The sequence below is a fragment of the Bubalus bubalis genome, chromosome 8 (assembly GCF_019923935.1).
Source record: "Bubalus bubalis isolate 160015118507 breed Murrah chromosome 8, NDDB_SH_1, whole genome shotgun sequence".
Taxonomy (NCBI): Eukaryota; Metazoa; Chordata; class Mammalia; order Artiodactyla; family Bovidae; genus Bubalus; species Bubalus bubalis.
Window position 1 is genome coordinate 104673115 of NC_059164.1, and position 16944 is coordinate 104690058.

General features: G+C 41.1%; 1 protein-coding gene across 8 annotated transcripts in view; it reads left to right on the forward strand.

Moving 5' to 3' along the window:
- The window catches only part of MGAM (maltase-glucoamylase), a 100295-nt gene that overhangs the window by 11305 nt on the left and 72046 nt on the right, over nucleotides 1–16944 (forward strand). For all 8 annotated transcript variants that reach the window (XM_044946981.2, XM_044946982.2, XM_044946986.2 and 5 more), the window contains exons 2-4: nucleotides 578–704; nucleotides 3004–3122; nucleotides 15987–16107. In XM_044946981.2, coding sequence (XP_044802916.2) covers nucleotides 578–704; nucleotides 3004–3122; nucleotides 15987–16107 — 367 coding nt within the window. The remainder of the gene's footprint in view (nucleotides 1–577; nucleotides 705–3003; nucleotides 3123–15986; nucleotides 16108–16944) is intronic.

The window sequence follows — 16944 nt, forward strand, 5'->3', positions numbered from 1 at the left end:
ACGCTCATATTGTCCCACTTAACCCAGTGAGAGTCTCTTCAAGTTGGTTCCTGGTACTCTTTGGTAGCTCCCTTCTTGCTGGTTTAACATGATAACCTAAGCTCCTTTTGTACATTTCCTGCCCCAGGCTCAAATTAAGGAGTCCTTAGAGATGTTTCCTTTACATGGGAAATAGTATTTAGAATAGTATTGGACTTCCCCAGTGGCTCACTGGTAAAGAATCTGCCTTCCAATGCAAGAGACTTGGGTTTGATCCCTGGGTCAGGAATGTTTCCCTGAAGAATGAAATGACAACCCACTTCAGTATTCTTGCCTGAAGAATCCCATGGACAGAGGAGACTGGAGGGCTACAGTCCATGGGGTTACAAAGAGTCAGACATGACTGACTACAACTTACTTTAGAGTGAAATTAGCCAACTGATAATTTTTTAATCTATTAATAGTTGATGGGTACCTGGGCCTTTGTTATTTTACTCATTCCTCTTGTATATACATTTGAGCTTTTCCATTAAAAAAACTTCGCTGACTATATGTGAAAGAAAACTCAAATCTAAACTTGTTTTCTCTTTCTTTGTAGATGGCAAGAAAGAAGCTGAAAAAGTTCACTACTTTGGAGCTTATGCTCAGTATTCTTCTGCTTGTGGTGTTTATCATCACTATTCCCATCTTTGTGCTTTCAGCCAGAGATTCCCTGGAATCACAAGGTAACAAGGAGGTCTGGAGTTATCCCTCCACATGTTTCTCTTTTCAAAGCAGAAACTTCATAAATGGCAGGGAAGTAATGCCTTCATGTTCACTGGTGTGAGCCTGTATGTTTGTGTTGGGGACCACCTGACTCAAACTGTGACAGTGCAGTTCAGCTCAGTCGCTCAGTCGTGTCCGACTCCCTGCGACCCCACGGACTGCAGCACACCAGGCTTCCCTGTCCATCACTAACTCCCAGAGCTTGCTCAAGCCCAAGTCCATCGAGTCAGTGATGCCATCCAGCCATCTCATCCTCTCTCGTCCCCTTCTCTTCCTGCCTTCAATCTTTCCCAGCTTCAGGGTCTTTTCCAATGAGTCAGTTCTTTGCATCAGGTGGCCAAAGTATTGGAGCTTCAGCTTCAGCATCAGTCCTTTCAGTGAACACTGAGGGCTGATTTCCTATAGCATGGATCTCCTTGCAGTCCAAGGGACTCTCAAGAGTCTTCTCCAACACCACAGTTCAAGAGCATCAATTCTTCAGCGCTCAGCTTTCTTTATAGTCCAACTTTCACATCCATACATGACTACTGGAAAAACCATAGCTTTGACTAGACGGACTTTTGTCTTTTAATCCACCACTTTTGGGGTATTTTGTTTGTTTTTTTTTGAAAGTTTTTTGTTTGCTTGTTTGCTTTTGATGTGGGCCATTTTTAGTTTTTATTGAATTTGTTACAATATTGTCAGCAAAATAATGTGACAGCAGAACAGGCATACATTGTAGGCCTAACTCTGACACGTTTATCCCCCAGTTTAGCCTAGTACAGGATTCCACAACTGGCACTTGAAATATATTGGCCAAATTTCATTAAATAATTGTATTTTTTCACAATAATAATTAATAATACCCTTATATGAAACTCCAATACTTTAGCCACCTGATGCAAAGAACTGACTCATTGGAAAAGACCCTGAAGCTGGGAAAGATTGAAGGTAGGAGTAGAAGGGGACAACATAGGGTAAGATGGTGGGATGGCATCACCAACTTGATTAGCTGGTGATGGACAGGGAAGCCCCGTGTGCTGCAGTCCATGGGGGTCGCAAAGAGTCGGACACGACTGAGTGACTGAACTGATATAAAACATAGTCAAATAAGCATATAATCAAGTAAAATATATTAGGCCCAAGTTTGTTCTTTAAAAAAATAACAGCAAATAGAGTTGTTTATTAAAAGTTTATTGAGCTGTATTATTTTCAAAGCGGGGCTAGATTGTGCTGAGTTATCCATGATTTTGTATCTGGGCTTCATCTAAGAGCAGCTTCCTAGTTGGGGCAGGCAACGAGGGCCAGTATGTAACCAGAGGAAAGACTGTTCCCTCCTTCCCTTATTCTCAGCCATGCCATTTCTACTTTTGTGGGAAGCTAGATTAAATAATCTCAAAGGTTGTTAAATTCTTAAAATACTCTGATCCTGAAGATGAAAATAAAACCTGCATGCATAAACTGGCACAAACAAGAAGTTCTTTTAATCTATCACTTTTGGGGTATTTTGTTTGCTTTTTTTTTTTTTAAGTTTTTTGTTTGTTTGTTTGCTTTTGATGTGGGCCATTTTTAATTTTTATTGGATTTGTTACAATATTGCTTCTGTTTTATGTTTGGTTTTTGACCTTGAGGCATGTGGGTGGGATCTTATCTTAGCTTCTCAATTAGGGATCAAACCTGTACTCCCTGCATTGGAAAATGAAGTCTTTAAACCACTGGACCACCAGGGAAATCCCAATCCACCACTTTGAACTGGAAACCCTAGTGAAAAGAAAGCTTATTAAAAGCCTCATTGTTTTGTCCTGATATTGTTATGAACTTATTGTAGAGAGCACTAAAGAAATCTTTGATGAGCTTCCAATCTAATGGTGGAATCCAACTCCTTGCTCTTGTATGCACTTGGGGAGGCCTTGCTGGTAGAAGGAGATGGTGCAGGTATGCATACATGCTAAGTTGCTTCAGTTGTGTCCGACTCTATGCAACCCTATGGACTGTAGCCCGCCAGCCTTCTCTGTCCATAGGATTTCCCAGGCAAGAATACTGGAGGGGGTTGTCATGCTCTTCTCCAGGTACCGGTATATATAGGGTTAAATGCAATCAGCAAGAACAAAATGAAGCTTAATAAAGTGACTATGTACACTTCAAAGTCTCAGAGTGAAGCCCAATCAGCAGTGACATCCATATAATTGGAAGTGTTGAGAGCTGTGGGGGTATCAAATGCCTGTGATGTTAATTCTGTCTGATGGTCTCATTTTATGTTTGTTTTTGGGATAATCCTAGATCCTGGGACGACAGTTAGCCCAGATTCTGGGACAAGTACCACCCCTGGTTCTGCCGAGTGCCCAGTGGTAAATGACTCTGAACGGATAAACTGCATCCCTGACCAATCGCCAACAAAGGTTTGCGTTACGGATCTGGTTTTCATTTAAGAGTTTATGTGATTGGATAAAGTGTTCTTTTGTTTGTTTGTTTGTAGTCCCTAGAATTGTTGTTTGCATTGCAATTATTGCTGATTCAGAAAAAGTAATCCTGTATTCATGCTTAAATGACAGTGCAGCTTTAGGAAAAGAACTAGAAAATCCCCTTGGGTTGCTAGATTCAGCACATAAAAGTATAGGCTGCCCAGTTAAATTTAATTTCAGATAAACAATGAATTTTGTTTTAGTATATATTCCAAGAAGACTTGGGACTTACTCATACTAAAAATGTATTTGTCTTTTATCTGGTAACACTGCTTGGTTACTAGTTCTCTTTGACTCTTTCTTCTCTCCTTTGCCTGTCTCTCTTTTTTCCTTACACATTTCCAATAGGTTATCTAGGATACAATAAAAAGTCAACCACAGGCACAAAACAGTATTTAAAATAAGGACAGTTTCCAGAGCCTTCCTTTGTGGCTCAGCTGGTAAAGAATCCACCTGCAATGCGGGACACCTGGGTTCGATCCCTGGGTTGGGAAGATCCCCTGGAGAAGGGAAAGGCTACTACCCACTCCAGTATCCTGGCCTGGAGAATTCCAAAGTCTGTATAGTCCATGGGGTTGCAAAGAGCTGGACACGACTGAGCAACTTTCACTTTCCAGAGCCAAGTTTCAAAGGAAGAGGTAATAAATACCAGATTAAAGATAGTACAGACATCTGGGCATTTACTGTAGGGCAATGTTTCTTGATTATCAGCTGAAATCCAGCAGGATATTAGGATTATAAAGTGCATTGCACACACCATATCAGTCATATTCACGTTGGAGGCTTCTGAGTGAAGTCCACTGACGTATAATGGCAGGTTTGTATCAGGCATGGAGAGGATGCTTGCTGCGTGAGTCTTGGGCATGTGGCACCCTCACATTTATCTCTGTGCTGTCCTATTGTTTGTGGGCTGGAAAAATCTGTGATGTTCTTGAGAGATACTCAAGAACATCATTTTAGTTGATGACAAACATTTTACATTAGTAAAAGACAAACATTTTAGTTTGTCTAAAGGTCCTAATACCAAAAGGCATTGTATTTCTATGTTTTTTCCTCATATATCTGGAGGCTAGAAGTCCAAAATCAAGATGTTGTTAGGGTTAGTTCCTTTTAAAAAAATAATAATAATAACTTTATTTATTTATTTTTGGCTGTTCTGGGTCTTTGTGGCTGTGCTTGGGCTTTCTCTAGTTGTGGTGGGGGTGGGGCTACTCTCTAGTTGCAGGGTGAGGGCTTCTCATTGTGGTGGCTTCTCTTGTTGCAGAGCATGAGCTCTAGGGTGTGGGCCCCACTAGTTGTCGCACACAGGCTTAGTGGCCCTGTGGCATGTGGGATCTTCCTGGACCTGGGATTGAACCTGTGTCCCCTGCATTGGCAGCCAGAGTCTTAACTACTGGACCACCAGGAAAGTCTAGGGTTGGTTCCTTTTGAGAACTCTGAGGAAGAATCTGTTCCATGCATTTGTCCTAGCTTCTGCTGATGCCACGATGCTTGGTGTTCCTTGGCTTGAAGCTACATCACTCCATTCTCTGCCTCTGTCTTCACATGGCATTTTCCATGGATGTACGCATGTCTCTGTTCAAATTACTGTAGTTAGGAGAAGAGTGATTTGATAGAACCAGTCAGGAAGCTCAGAGGCCATGTTGAAGGCAAGAGAGAGCTCCAATATGGTTGTTTTTGTTGTTGAGTTGCTAAGTCATGTCCAGCTCTTTGCGATCCAATGGAGTGCAGCATACCAGGCTCCCCTGTCCTTTCCTTCACCATCTCCTGGAGTTTGCTCAAACTTACGTCTGTTGAGTCAGTGATACCATCCAGCCATCTGCTCCTCTGCTGCCCCTTTCTCCTCCTGCCTGCCAAAATCAGAAGGAATCCCAATTAGACCAGTTCATCTCGCCAAGCTCTTGCACCCTTCATCTGGCATCTTATCCTGAGAAAAATGAATGTAACCCACTCTTAGATTAGTGAAGAGACATGCCTGCTTGGAGTAGGAAGAAATGAATCTGAGCAGAAAATCTGGATTCAGATTTTGGAAGAAATGAATCTGAGCAGAAAATCTGGATTCAGATTTTGGAAGACCTTGGATTTGGGATACAGGAGTTTGTTTTTTTATGTGACATAGAGAATCTAGGATAAGCCACTGAGGGCTGAATGAAATAATATAATCGGAAACTAAGAAGAGAGAGAATAAAAGATGTAGAAATAAAGGAAAAAGAAGGTAGAAGAGAGAAAGAAAAAGAAGGCACTTCAATCTGGGGCCAAATGTCAAAAAGTTTAGTGTTTTAGATGATAGATTCAATAGGTAGAGGAGATAACTGAAGTAAATAAATAACAAGACTATAAAACAAAAATTTATAAGTTGTAAATAAAATACTGTGTGGATCACAAAACAGAAGAGATTATCACCAAGGAGAAGGTGGCAGTCTGGAATCAGCAGTAAATAGGATTTTTGACAGAGATGAGAGAAATGGAAAGTGAGTTCAGAAAAGAGGAGACAGTGACAGAAGAGGACGTGTGGGGCACACACGGGACATAGCGAGTGGTCCCGTGTGGGCAGTTACAGGATGGGCGCCAGAGAGCTTGTAGTGTTTGGGACTATAAGGCAGATTGGAGCTTGCTGTAGAGGACCATCGCTGTGCCGCTTTGTCGACAGAAATGGGAAGTTGTGGTCTAGGCAGGTTGTGCCGAAGCAGGATGTTTCCAGAAAGCTGATCCACACCCGTTCACCTGCCCCTGTGATAGCGTGCTAGGAAACTACTTGCTCAGAAGCCTGCCTAGAAGACTAATGCATCTTCAGTCTGTTCACTCTCCTGCAACACCCCGTTTTGTTGCTGGCCACATGAACATCACATGTCACTGCTGCCTCAGGAATCGGTCTTTCGTTTTATTATAAGGCCTTTTAATAAACGCTGTGGTATCAAGATCGTAGTTCAGTAAACAGCCTTTGCCTTTCTACTATGTGTTATACCCAAGGAATTAATCTATGACCCTGGCATTCAGCCACTGGCCTGCTCCTCTTCAGCACAGCCAGAGGGAAAGACTCTAGAAAGCACTTTCAGGTGTTGGGTTTTTCATAGACGGTATTTCTTAGGTAATTTGTTGTGTGTTTTAAGTATCCTGGGTGCTATATGCTGATCCAGGCTGTTGTTGAGAGGCTCTGATTCTATGGGTAATGATGTATATGTGTGTGTATAGATATAGATAAATAGCTATACAGATACTTAATATTAAAGTATCTATATACATATAGGTAAGTGTATTTATTGAAGGAAAGTATTAAGGCTTTATGGGGGAGGGAAGTGGGAAGAAATTATGAACATGACACCAGGCTGGGCACCATGTCTTACTGCTGAGACCATTGCTGTAATGTTTTCTTACTCCTCTCACCTTCTCTCCTCTGGGGTTGAAGAATTAACAGTGTGAATCTCCCTTCAGATGATTCTTTGTTGTAAATTCCATAGTTTCTTATCCCAGTAAAGGGAGGGAATCCTATGTCCGGGACAGAATAAAGTCATCTGTCAACCACCCCCAGTTGCTCTTGGGAGCCTTTTTAGAGAGAACGGGCTCAAAGAGCCCCTTTCATGGGTCTCAGAAGGAAAGATGGCTCAGTTATTAGTAGCTAAACCTCTAGTCCTGATCTCTAGTTCTGGACTAGCAGCTGGTTACAGGGCGTCCTCACCTGGATGTCTCACAATCACCGTGCTGGAACGCACCACCTTCTCACCAAATTTGCTTTCCTGTCTCAACTGCAGATTTGTCTGGGCAGTTCTGTTATGCTTCTAGTCTATGAGGCTGGAACAGCATAACTTTTGCTTGACTCTTCCTCTCAGTGCTTTTGGTCAGTATTTCATGTATTTTAAAACATTTTTCTTAACGATATTTTCTAGAAAAAGCATTCTCACTGCTGTCATACTCAAGTACTGAGTAAGACTGAGTAATCCAGGCATGAAGTCACATTTACTTCATGCCTGGATTCCTCAGTAGCCTGCGAGCGTCTCTTCTGAATTCCATTTCTGCCCCTCCTGCCTGTTTAATTACATGCAGGGTTGAAGCGCTCTCCTGAACACCCTACTTTCATTCCATTTCTACCTAACTAGACTACCTACAGCATACATTACGATGCATTGGGTAATATTCAAACACTTCCTTCTGAAATATTCTCCTTGAATATTCAAACACGACAGAAGGACCCTAATTACCCTTTTCTGTACCTCTGTAGTGTCATTTAGACCATCCCACCCATGCAGATTTTAAGGACAGCTGGAGGGCATGGCAACCCCCTCCAATATTCTTGCCTGTAGCATCCCATGGACAGAGGAGCCAGGCAGGCTACAGTCCATAGGGTAGCAAAGAGTCAGACATGACTGAAGCAATTTAGCTCACACCCTATACTTACCCTGAACCTCTCTATTCCGAAAGAGCGTATCACTTTCCACTTCGCTGATGAAGCCTTTTAATCCACTATTCCAGAATTTAGTTGAATGATCCCACTGATGGCAGGGAGCAGAAATATTTAGCATAAATTCCAGATATCCAGCTTGGGAGAGAGATGGTAGGTAATAATTTTCAACTCTCTGGTTTTCAGGATTGGAATGTATTGTATAAAAAGAGATTTACATGGTTAAACCTGCAATCCCTGAGGAACCATTTAGTTAAGCTGAGAACACTTTGCAATTATGTGTTTCCTGTGGATAAGATTAATAATAATACTAATGGTAATCTTTTGATGATATTTGAGTTGTCACCCTATTTCTTATTCAGAAACCTTGTCATATTTGATAACAAACACACTTGGTAGTTATCTACTTATTACTTATGTCTTTTTCCAAATTCCAGTTTATCAATAAGTGTTTAATGGAGCAAGTTTTACAGTATATTAGCAAGTATATATCAGATCATTATTAGTCTCCAACCTCAGAATTACTCTGGGTCCACACAACACTAATTAAGGGCCATTGTACTGGGAAGGGCAGTGAGCTGCAAAGCCTGAATATAGACTTAAGTTGTCTTGAACTGATAGTGTAGCCATTGGGCAGCAGCATGTTAGGGGAGCCAGGGTATTAACTTCTGGCCTTGGCTGTACTTCTGAAAAACTCTGCCACTTGGTCACTAAGTCACATTTCCCTTGCAGACTGTCAAGACCTTATCAGTGACATGAGACAATGTGGTCACTGAAATTTATTCATTAACAAATGACAACTGAACAAGTGCCAGGAATGCTACTAAATGCTGTAGTTAACAAGATTTTAAAATAGTGCCTCTGAGGCCCTGACAGATGTTCTGTGAACTTCACTGTAGTATAATTTAGGGGACTCGAGATTCTAGATCATAAGAATTGTAGACATGGCATGTTCTTTGCTGACAGACTTCACTATGGGATAGACCATACTTAAAGACCATACTAAACCAAACTTAAAGTGCATATTATGATATTATCTACAATTAAGGCACAATAACCTCAGATATGCAGATGACACCAGCCTTATGGCAGAAAGTGAAGAGGAACTCAAAAGCCTCTTGACGAAAGTGAAAGTGGAGAGTGAAAAAGCTGGCTTAAAGCTCAACATTCAGAAAACTAAGATCATGGCATCCGGTCCCATCACTTCATGGGAAATAGATGGAGAAACAATGGAAACAGTGTCAGACTTTATTTTTTTGGGCTCCAAAATCACTGCAGATGGTGACTGCAGCCATGAAATTAAAAGACGCTTACTCCTTGGAAGGAAAGTTATGACCAACCTAGATAGCATATTGAAAAGCAGAGACAATACTTTGCCAACAAAGGTCCGTCTAGTCAAGGCTATGGTTTTTCCAGTGGTCATGTATGGATGCGAGAGTTGGATTGTGAAGAAAGCTGAGCGCCGAAGAATTGATGCTTTTGAACTGTGGTGTTGGAGAAGACTCTTGAGAGTCCCTTGGACTGCAAGGAGATCCAACCAGTCCATTCTGAAGGAGATCAGCCCTGGGATTTCTTTGGAAGGAATGATGCTAAAGCTGAAACTCCAGTACTTTGGCCACCTCATGCGAAGAGTTGACTCATTGGAAAAGACTCTGGAAAAGACTCCGATGCTGGGAGGGATTGGGGGCAGGAGGAGAAGGGGACGCCAGAGGATGAGATAGCTGGATGGCATCACTGACTCGATGGACGTGAGTCTGAGTGAACTCTGGGAGTTGGTGATGGACCAGGGAGGCCTGGTGTGCTGTGATTCATGGGGTTGCAGAGAGTCGGACATGACTGAGTGACTGAAATGAACTGAACTGAAGGAACTTTAATGAATTGAGATTAATTTCACTCACTTGTAAAATTTGCTGAACATAAAAGTGTCCAGGTAATGTTAAGTAGAAGATGATCTGGAAGTCTTTTGTTAAGTATTTTTCAACTTGTAAAATTGCTGCCAGTACTTGAGAATGGGATACCTTTCCTCACTCTTATTGCCTTTGTATAAAAACTTTCTGTTTCTACATTTATTCACAACATCAAGTTTTCCTGGCATTTTAGAAAAGTCTTTATTATTCATAACAACAGAGGGCAGGAGAGATACAGAAACTGAATAGTTAAAAATGTATTTATATCTGGATTTGGGATGTAGTTCATTTGAATGAATGCATCCAGTGTTTTCGGATTCCCTGTAGGTCAGTGATAAAACTGTTCTGAGAAGAGCTAGGCAGCTAGGAGCCCTGCTGCTTCATACCTGCTCCACATTCCCTCCATGTTGGACCAAAAAAAACAGACTTAAATTGTTTAGGTACCCTATTTTCTTTCTTAGCATGGTCTCTGTATTTATTCACTGCTGCCAAATGAACTACTCCAAATGTAGAACAGCAATCATTTTGGAATATCTCCCATTTTTATGGGTCAGAGATTTGGGAATGGTTTGACTGGATGGTTCTTCTGTGTGGTGTGGACTGGGATGGCTACACCAGAACACTTGCAGGCCGATGGGCTCTGGAGGGTCCAGGATGGCTTCACTCATGTCTGGCACCTTGGTGAAGATGGTTCTGAGGTTCACCTCACCTGCGCCCCACCACCTTTCCATGTGGTCTCAGAGTCTTTCTCTCTCTGTCAGTAATCTCTCTAGCAGGGTAGTTCAACTTCTTACACAGCAGCTTGGGGCTGCAGTAGATGGAGATAAAGCTGCCAAGCCTCTAAAGGCAAGATGAGACCTGGTGCCTATGCAGCATCATTTTTCTCACACTCTGTTGCTCGAATCAGTCAGAGGCCAGCCCAGATTCAATCAGTGGTAGACCTCATCTCCTGATGGTGCATGTGTCAGAGACATGCAGCCATTTTATACATTCTAATTTTGATCAGAGCAGGTATTGGTAAACATAAAGCATGTGGAGAGCCACTGGACAGTATAGTAAGAACAGGATGGAAGGATGGAGGGTTAGAGGAACCAGTACCTGATACAGGATGGTTGGCAGGGCTGAATGAGCAAGGCCCACTGTGGACCCTTTCCCTCCAGCAGCAGGAGATGGCTAATTCTGACACACTCATGCTGACTCTCATTGCACCTGGGATGCTTCCTTCTTGCCTGTTTGTATTTCTCCTTGCAACCTTGCTTTCCATCTTTTATAAATGCTACAGTTGCTGAGGTCCTGATTTTTCAATTTAAACTTAGATCTGCTGCTTCCTAATGACCTAATGATCAACACATTCCAAGGCATATGTAGTCTTATCAGTAAATTATTTTCAACTCATTCTGATTTGTACACATTTCTTGCTCATCTTATTCTAGATTCTCTTCCTTGTTTTTATTATACATGTTGCAAATGTCTTCTGCTGTAATGAGGTGGTGTTAACCTATTTTATGCTATCTTAATGAACAGATGTTTTATATTTTAGTGCAATCAAGCTCAATCTCAAGGAACAATTCCAGGAACACTAAAAGCGAAAAAGGAAAAAAAATTATAACTTTCAAAGAAAACAGAAGGTCTAATATAATAATTAACTTATTTAGTATAAATTATTTCTATAAATTTTCTTGGATTTTAATTACACAATATTATGTCAGAAAATAATGACATCTTAGCTTCATCCTTTTTGTTTTATAGTTTTTAAAAAATTAATTAATTTATATTTCTTTTTAAAACATATATATATTTTAATTTAAATTTATTTTAATTAGAGGCTAATTACTTTACAATATTGTATTGGTTTTGCCATACATCAACATGAATCCGCCACAGGTGTACATGTGTAAAACATTTATTTTTAATTGAAGGATAATTGCTTGACAATATTGTGTTGGTTTCTGCCATACATCAACATGAATCAACCATAGATATAGATATGTCCTCTCCAGTTTGAACCTCCCTCCCAGTTCCCACCTCATCCCACCCCTCTCTGTTGTCACAAAGCCCCACTTTGAATTCCCTAAGTCATACAGCAAATTTTATTTTCTTGTCTTATTAGTCTTGTAGTGTTAGGACCTCCTATACATATTTAATTATAATAAGTCATAGATATGGGTCATCTACCTTTTTTTTCTGATTTTAAAGGGACTGTTTCTAACATTTCACATTTAGTGATATGCTTATTATAGGTTTTAGGTAGATACCCATTATCCAACTAAAAAACTTACTTTTATTCTCAGTTCGCCAAGAATTTTATCTTGAATAGCTGATCAATTTAAAGGGTTGTATTGTGCACTTCCTTTAATAAGTTATGACAAATTATACAGTGGGTTTCCTGCTGCTGCTGCTGCTGCTAAGTTGCTTCAGTCATGTCCGATTCTGTGTGACCCCATAGACAGCAGTCCACCAGGCTCCACCATCCCTGGGATTCTCCAGGCAAGAACCCTGGAGTGGGTTGCCATTTCCTTCTCCAATGCATGAAAGTGAAAAGTGAAAGTGAAGTCGCTCTGTCGTGTCCGACTCTTCGCAACCCCATGGATGGCAGCCCACCAGGCTCCTCCGTCCATGGGATTTTCCAGGCAAGAGTACTGGAGTGGGGTGCCAGTGGGTTACCTAGTATTAAACAATTCTTGTGTTTCTGGGAGAAACACCACCTGCTCTTTATTTAATATGTGGCTGATTTATTTTGTTAAAGCTGTGTGCTACTTTAGGTTTTTACATTCATGGATAAGACTGGATTCTAGGTTTCCTTTTTCTTTCAAGTTTGACTATGATGCTAAATACTTGCTTTTTTGTTTCTTTTTCTCTCTCTAAATGTTAAGAAGGATTGAAGGGTGGAGGAGAAAGGCTCAGGTGGAGCAGAGTTCCACAAACAGAGTCTTCAGCGTCTGGTTTCTCACCATCTCTGAGTTCAACCCAGTGTTTCCCTCTGTCTTAGTGTAGGAGCCTGCATGTATCTATTAAGCAAAAAACAAAGTAGCTTTACTTTTTTGTCTACTTTATCTACCAATTACTGAGGGAGTTCTTTAAAACTAGTCCATGATATAATTAATATCTTTTTCGAGTTTACATTTTGATTCTTTAAATTTTTTTTCCTGAGTCTTTATTATCAGGTGCATATCAGATTTGAGATGTCATATCTTCCTGGTGAGCTTTCATCTTCATATAGTGACTCTGTGTCTCCCTAATAATGGATATTTACTTAAAGTCTACTTGTCTATAGTTGTTCTAGTCTTTGGTTCGGAGAAGGCAATGGCACCCCACTCCAGTACTCTTGCCTGGAAAATCCCATGGACGGAAGAGCCTGGTAGGCTGCCATCCATGGGGTCTCAAAGAGTCAGACACAACTGAGCAACTTCACTTTCACTTTTCACTTTCACACATTGGAGAAGGAAATGGCAACTCACTCCAGTGTTCTTGCCTGGAGAATCCCAGGGACAGGGGAGCCTGGTGGGCTGCCGTCTATGGGATCGCACAGAGTCGGACACGACTTAAGTGACTTAGCAGCAGTCTTTGGTTAGTAGTATTCTCACATAGCTGTTTCCCCCATTTTCTGTGCTTTTTTAAGCTTAAATTTTGGGTGTGCTGTCTATAAGCAACTTCAGCTGAATGTATTTCTGTAAATGTAATCAGATCATCTTTGTTTTTTAAATTAATTATTTAAGCCATATAGTGATTGACCTGAAAAAATACAGTCTCATTTCGTGTTTTCCACTTGTTCTTTTTCTCATGTACTGCTCCCCACTCACCTTCACTCCCATATACATGTTTTCTTTCCTTATTTTTTGCATTAAAAATTTTTTCCCCTTAGCACTGTATTGAAAATGCTACACCCTATATTATTTTGGCAGCTTCTCTTAAATTTTAATTCTCAGGTTCGACTTCAAGGGGTGTTTTGTGTCTTGGGTTTAGGTCTGATTCTTTTTGTGTGCCTTCGAGCCTGTTCATGTTGTGTTTTTCATAGCTTTTCTCTGCAACTCACTTCCGATATTTCACATACTCTTTACTCTCTTGTCTGTGTGCCTGGGCTCTGCTTCTTCCCACACTGCTTCTCATTATTGCTTAGCTCAGCTGCAGGGCCTGGGGTTTCCAGGCAGCCAGCACTTCTCCTGCTGCCTGGGCCACTCTTTGATCTTTGCCCTTTCCAGTTCAATGAAGACATTATTAAGCTCTGGGGAGCATCCTGAAACCATTCTACTTAACACTCTTTCAATACCTTTCTCTTTTCCTGTTATACTGAAGTTTCATCTGAATGGGTTTTGAAAAGAGAAAACAAAACCTGGGGACTAGTTGAGTTCACAATGAAGCCTGACTCCATAGCAATAGAAGCCATAGATGGACACCATTTTTTGATCTTTAATATCAGTTATTAACAAAAAAATTAGCATTTGATTAAATCCAATTGTCGGAGAAGGCAATGGCACCCCACTCCAGTACTCTTGCCTGGAAAATCCCATGGACAGGGGAGCCTGGTAGGCTGCAGTCCATGAGGTCACTAAGAGTCGGACACGATTGAACGACTTTACTTTCACTTTTCACTTTCATGCATTGGAGAAGGAAATGGCAACCCACTCCAGGGTTCTTGCCTGGAGAATCCCAGGGACAGCAGAGCCTGGTGGGCTGCAGTCCATGGGGTCGCACAGAGTTGGACACGACTGAAGCGACTTAGCAGCAAATCTAATTGTTTATATATCTAAGCAGTTTTTATGTGTCTTACATTCATAAAGCATTCCCATATCCCCCTGAAAGTATGTTCAGCAGATACTTAACCCAGACTACAGAAACAAAGAAACAGAGAACAAAAGAACTAAATTTTGATCCTTGCCTTCTCAATAGCTAACTAAGTGAGCTTTGGCAAATCATTTCACCCCTGTGAACTTTGAATTCTGTGGCCTGAGGTTCTTCATCTGTAAAATGTAGCAGGGTGTGTTCGTTATCTGTTGCTGTGGAAGAAATTATCTCCAAAATAATGGCTTGGCACAGCAAACATTATTTCCTCACAGTTTCTATGGTCAGAAATCTGGCCTCTGTGTATCTGGGCGCTCTTGGCCAACAGGCTTCTGACAGACTGTGGTAGAGGTGTCTGCTGGGATGATCCTTTTCAAGGGAGAGTGTTGTGATTACTGTAATTATTAGCAGAATTCAGCTGCTCAAGGATGGTTTGGCTGAGGGCCTGAGTTCCTTGCTGGGTGTGGGCCAGAGACCTCCCTTGGCTCCTCACCATGTGAGTCACTCTGCAGTCCAGCACCTCATTTCTCCCAGAGTGAGGGCTCCAACAGAACAAGGGAAAGACAGGGAGTAAGACAGGAGACATTCTGTAATCTGATCTTGGAAGCTACAACCTATTATTTTTGCTATAATATTTTATTATTACTCTTCAAGAGGAGCACTTTCTTTGCATTTTGTTGTATTTAATTTGACTGCTTCTTCCAGATTAGTTGATATGAGAAAGAGATTGTCTTCATTTTAGTTATCCATGTGCATGCAGGCTGAGTCGCTTCAGTCATGTCCTACTCTTTGTGACCCTATGGACTGTAGCCTGCCAGGCTCCTCTGTTCGTGGGATTTTCCAGGCAAGAATACTGGAGTGGGTTGCCATTTCCTTCTCCAGGGGATCTTCCCCACCCAGGGATCAAAGTCACATCTCTCATGTTTCTTCCGTCGGCAGGAGGGCTCTTTACCATTAGTGCCACCTGGGTAGCCTGTAGTATTCATGTGATTGAGTCATTAATTATAGTTACAGGCACGTAACTAAAAAATAAGAATTAGAATCTATCTGGGTTTCATGGAACAGTTGCTTTCTGCCTTGGGATGAACTGAGAGACTATATATAAAAATGTATATATATATTTACAAATATACATAATATATATGCATATATGTCACCTATACTAAATACACAGATATATAATATACACATTTAAAAGTCAAAGCAAATTTACTTTGATTTCAAAGCTTCTGAATAAAGTTAATTGCAAAGTCTTTTTTTTTTTAATAGCAACTTTATTAAGATTAGTTCACCTACTTTATTTATTTTTTTTTGAAGCATATTTGATTTTATTTTATTTTTTAAACTTTACATAATTGTATTAGTTGCAAAGTCTTTTTTTAAAAAGCCAAAACCAAAATTAATGAAGCTGTATTTGTTATTTTGGCTTACTGGTGATATAACTATATTGTAGTTTAGAATCATTAAATAAATTTATCAGTTTTATTCTGATGAGAGGTATAGAATGCACTGCAATCATATAGTGTTGTAGGATAACAATAACAAAGCAAGATGCTAGCCAGAAAAATGAGTTTTGAGGGCAAACACTGCTTTGACTGGGCTGTGGCACGATTCCCCTGACTATCACGTTACTTATTTGTAAAACAAGGTTCATGAGACCACAAGCTCCAATCATATCTATCAATGAATGGAGTTACTCTGACTGATCTCTTATTTCAGGCTACCTGTGACCAGCGTGGCTGTTGCTGGAGTCCTCAGGGGACCATAAGTATGCCCTGGTGCTACTATTCTAAGAGTCATGGCTATCAAGTAGGGGGTGACCTCGTGAACACAAATGCAGGTAAGCCGAACTGTGCCCTGAAGAAGGAACTCCAGGTCCTCTGGAGGGTGGCTCTGTACACTGCAGAAGACAGCTGGAGCAGTAGGCAGGGTGTTGCTCTGTGCAGCCACAGGGCCTGTGATAGGATGGGCACTGCCCTCAAGCATGGACTGGAATCTATTTTGGCATCAAGGGAAAAGATCACTCTCTGTCTTAAGAGTTGGGAGACATGTCCTGTTCCTGTCTTTGTCCTTATGTGTGTGTGAGTGCACTCAGTTGGGTCCAACTCTTTGTGGCCCCTTGGATTGTAGCCCACCAGACTCCTCTGTCCATGGGATTTTTCAGGCAAGAATACTGGAGTGGGTTGCCATTTCCTTATGTAACCTTGTCCATACATCATGATCTCTTTGTTCCCCAAGTTTCTAACTTTCAAAGAGAGAGTTTTGGACTCAGTCACCTCTGAGACTACCAACAACTCTAATACAGTGCAATTTTAATGATATGGAAACAATTCCAATTTTATCAGCATTTTATTAAAGTTAGCTAGTTAGTGTCACTGTTCATGGACTAAACATCCCCCCTTCTTTTCTCCCATCATAAAATGCAGCCATAATAATGAACATTCTGGGGATAACAGAAGTTGACCACTTGGGGGAGGCTCTTAGCATAAAGGAAGAGGCATGCTCTTCCTCCAGGGCCTTTTGGCCTGATGGACTTTTCTAAGAAGGTCTGGACTCTCATCTGGTGTGTCACCTAACTAAGGAGATGGCATTAGTGCCTACGATCACCTGTGATGTAACATGAAGACAACAGAGAGGGAATAATGGATATGAACGCATCGAGGACTGAGAGTGTAAA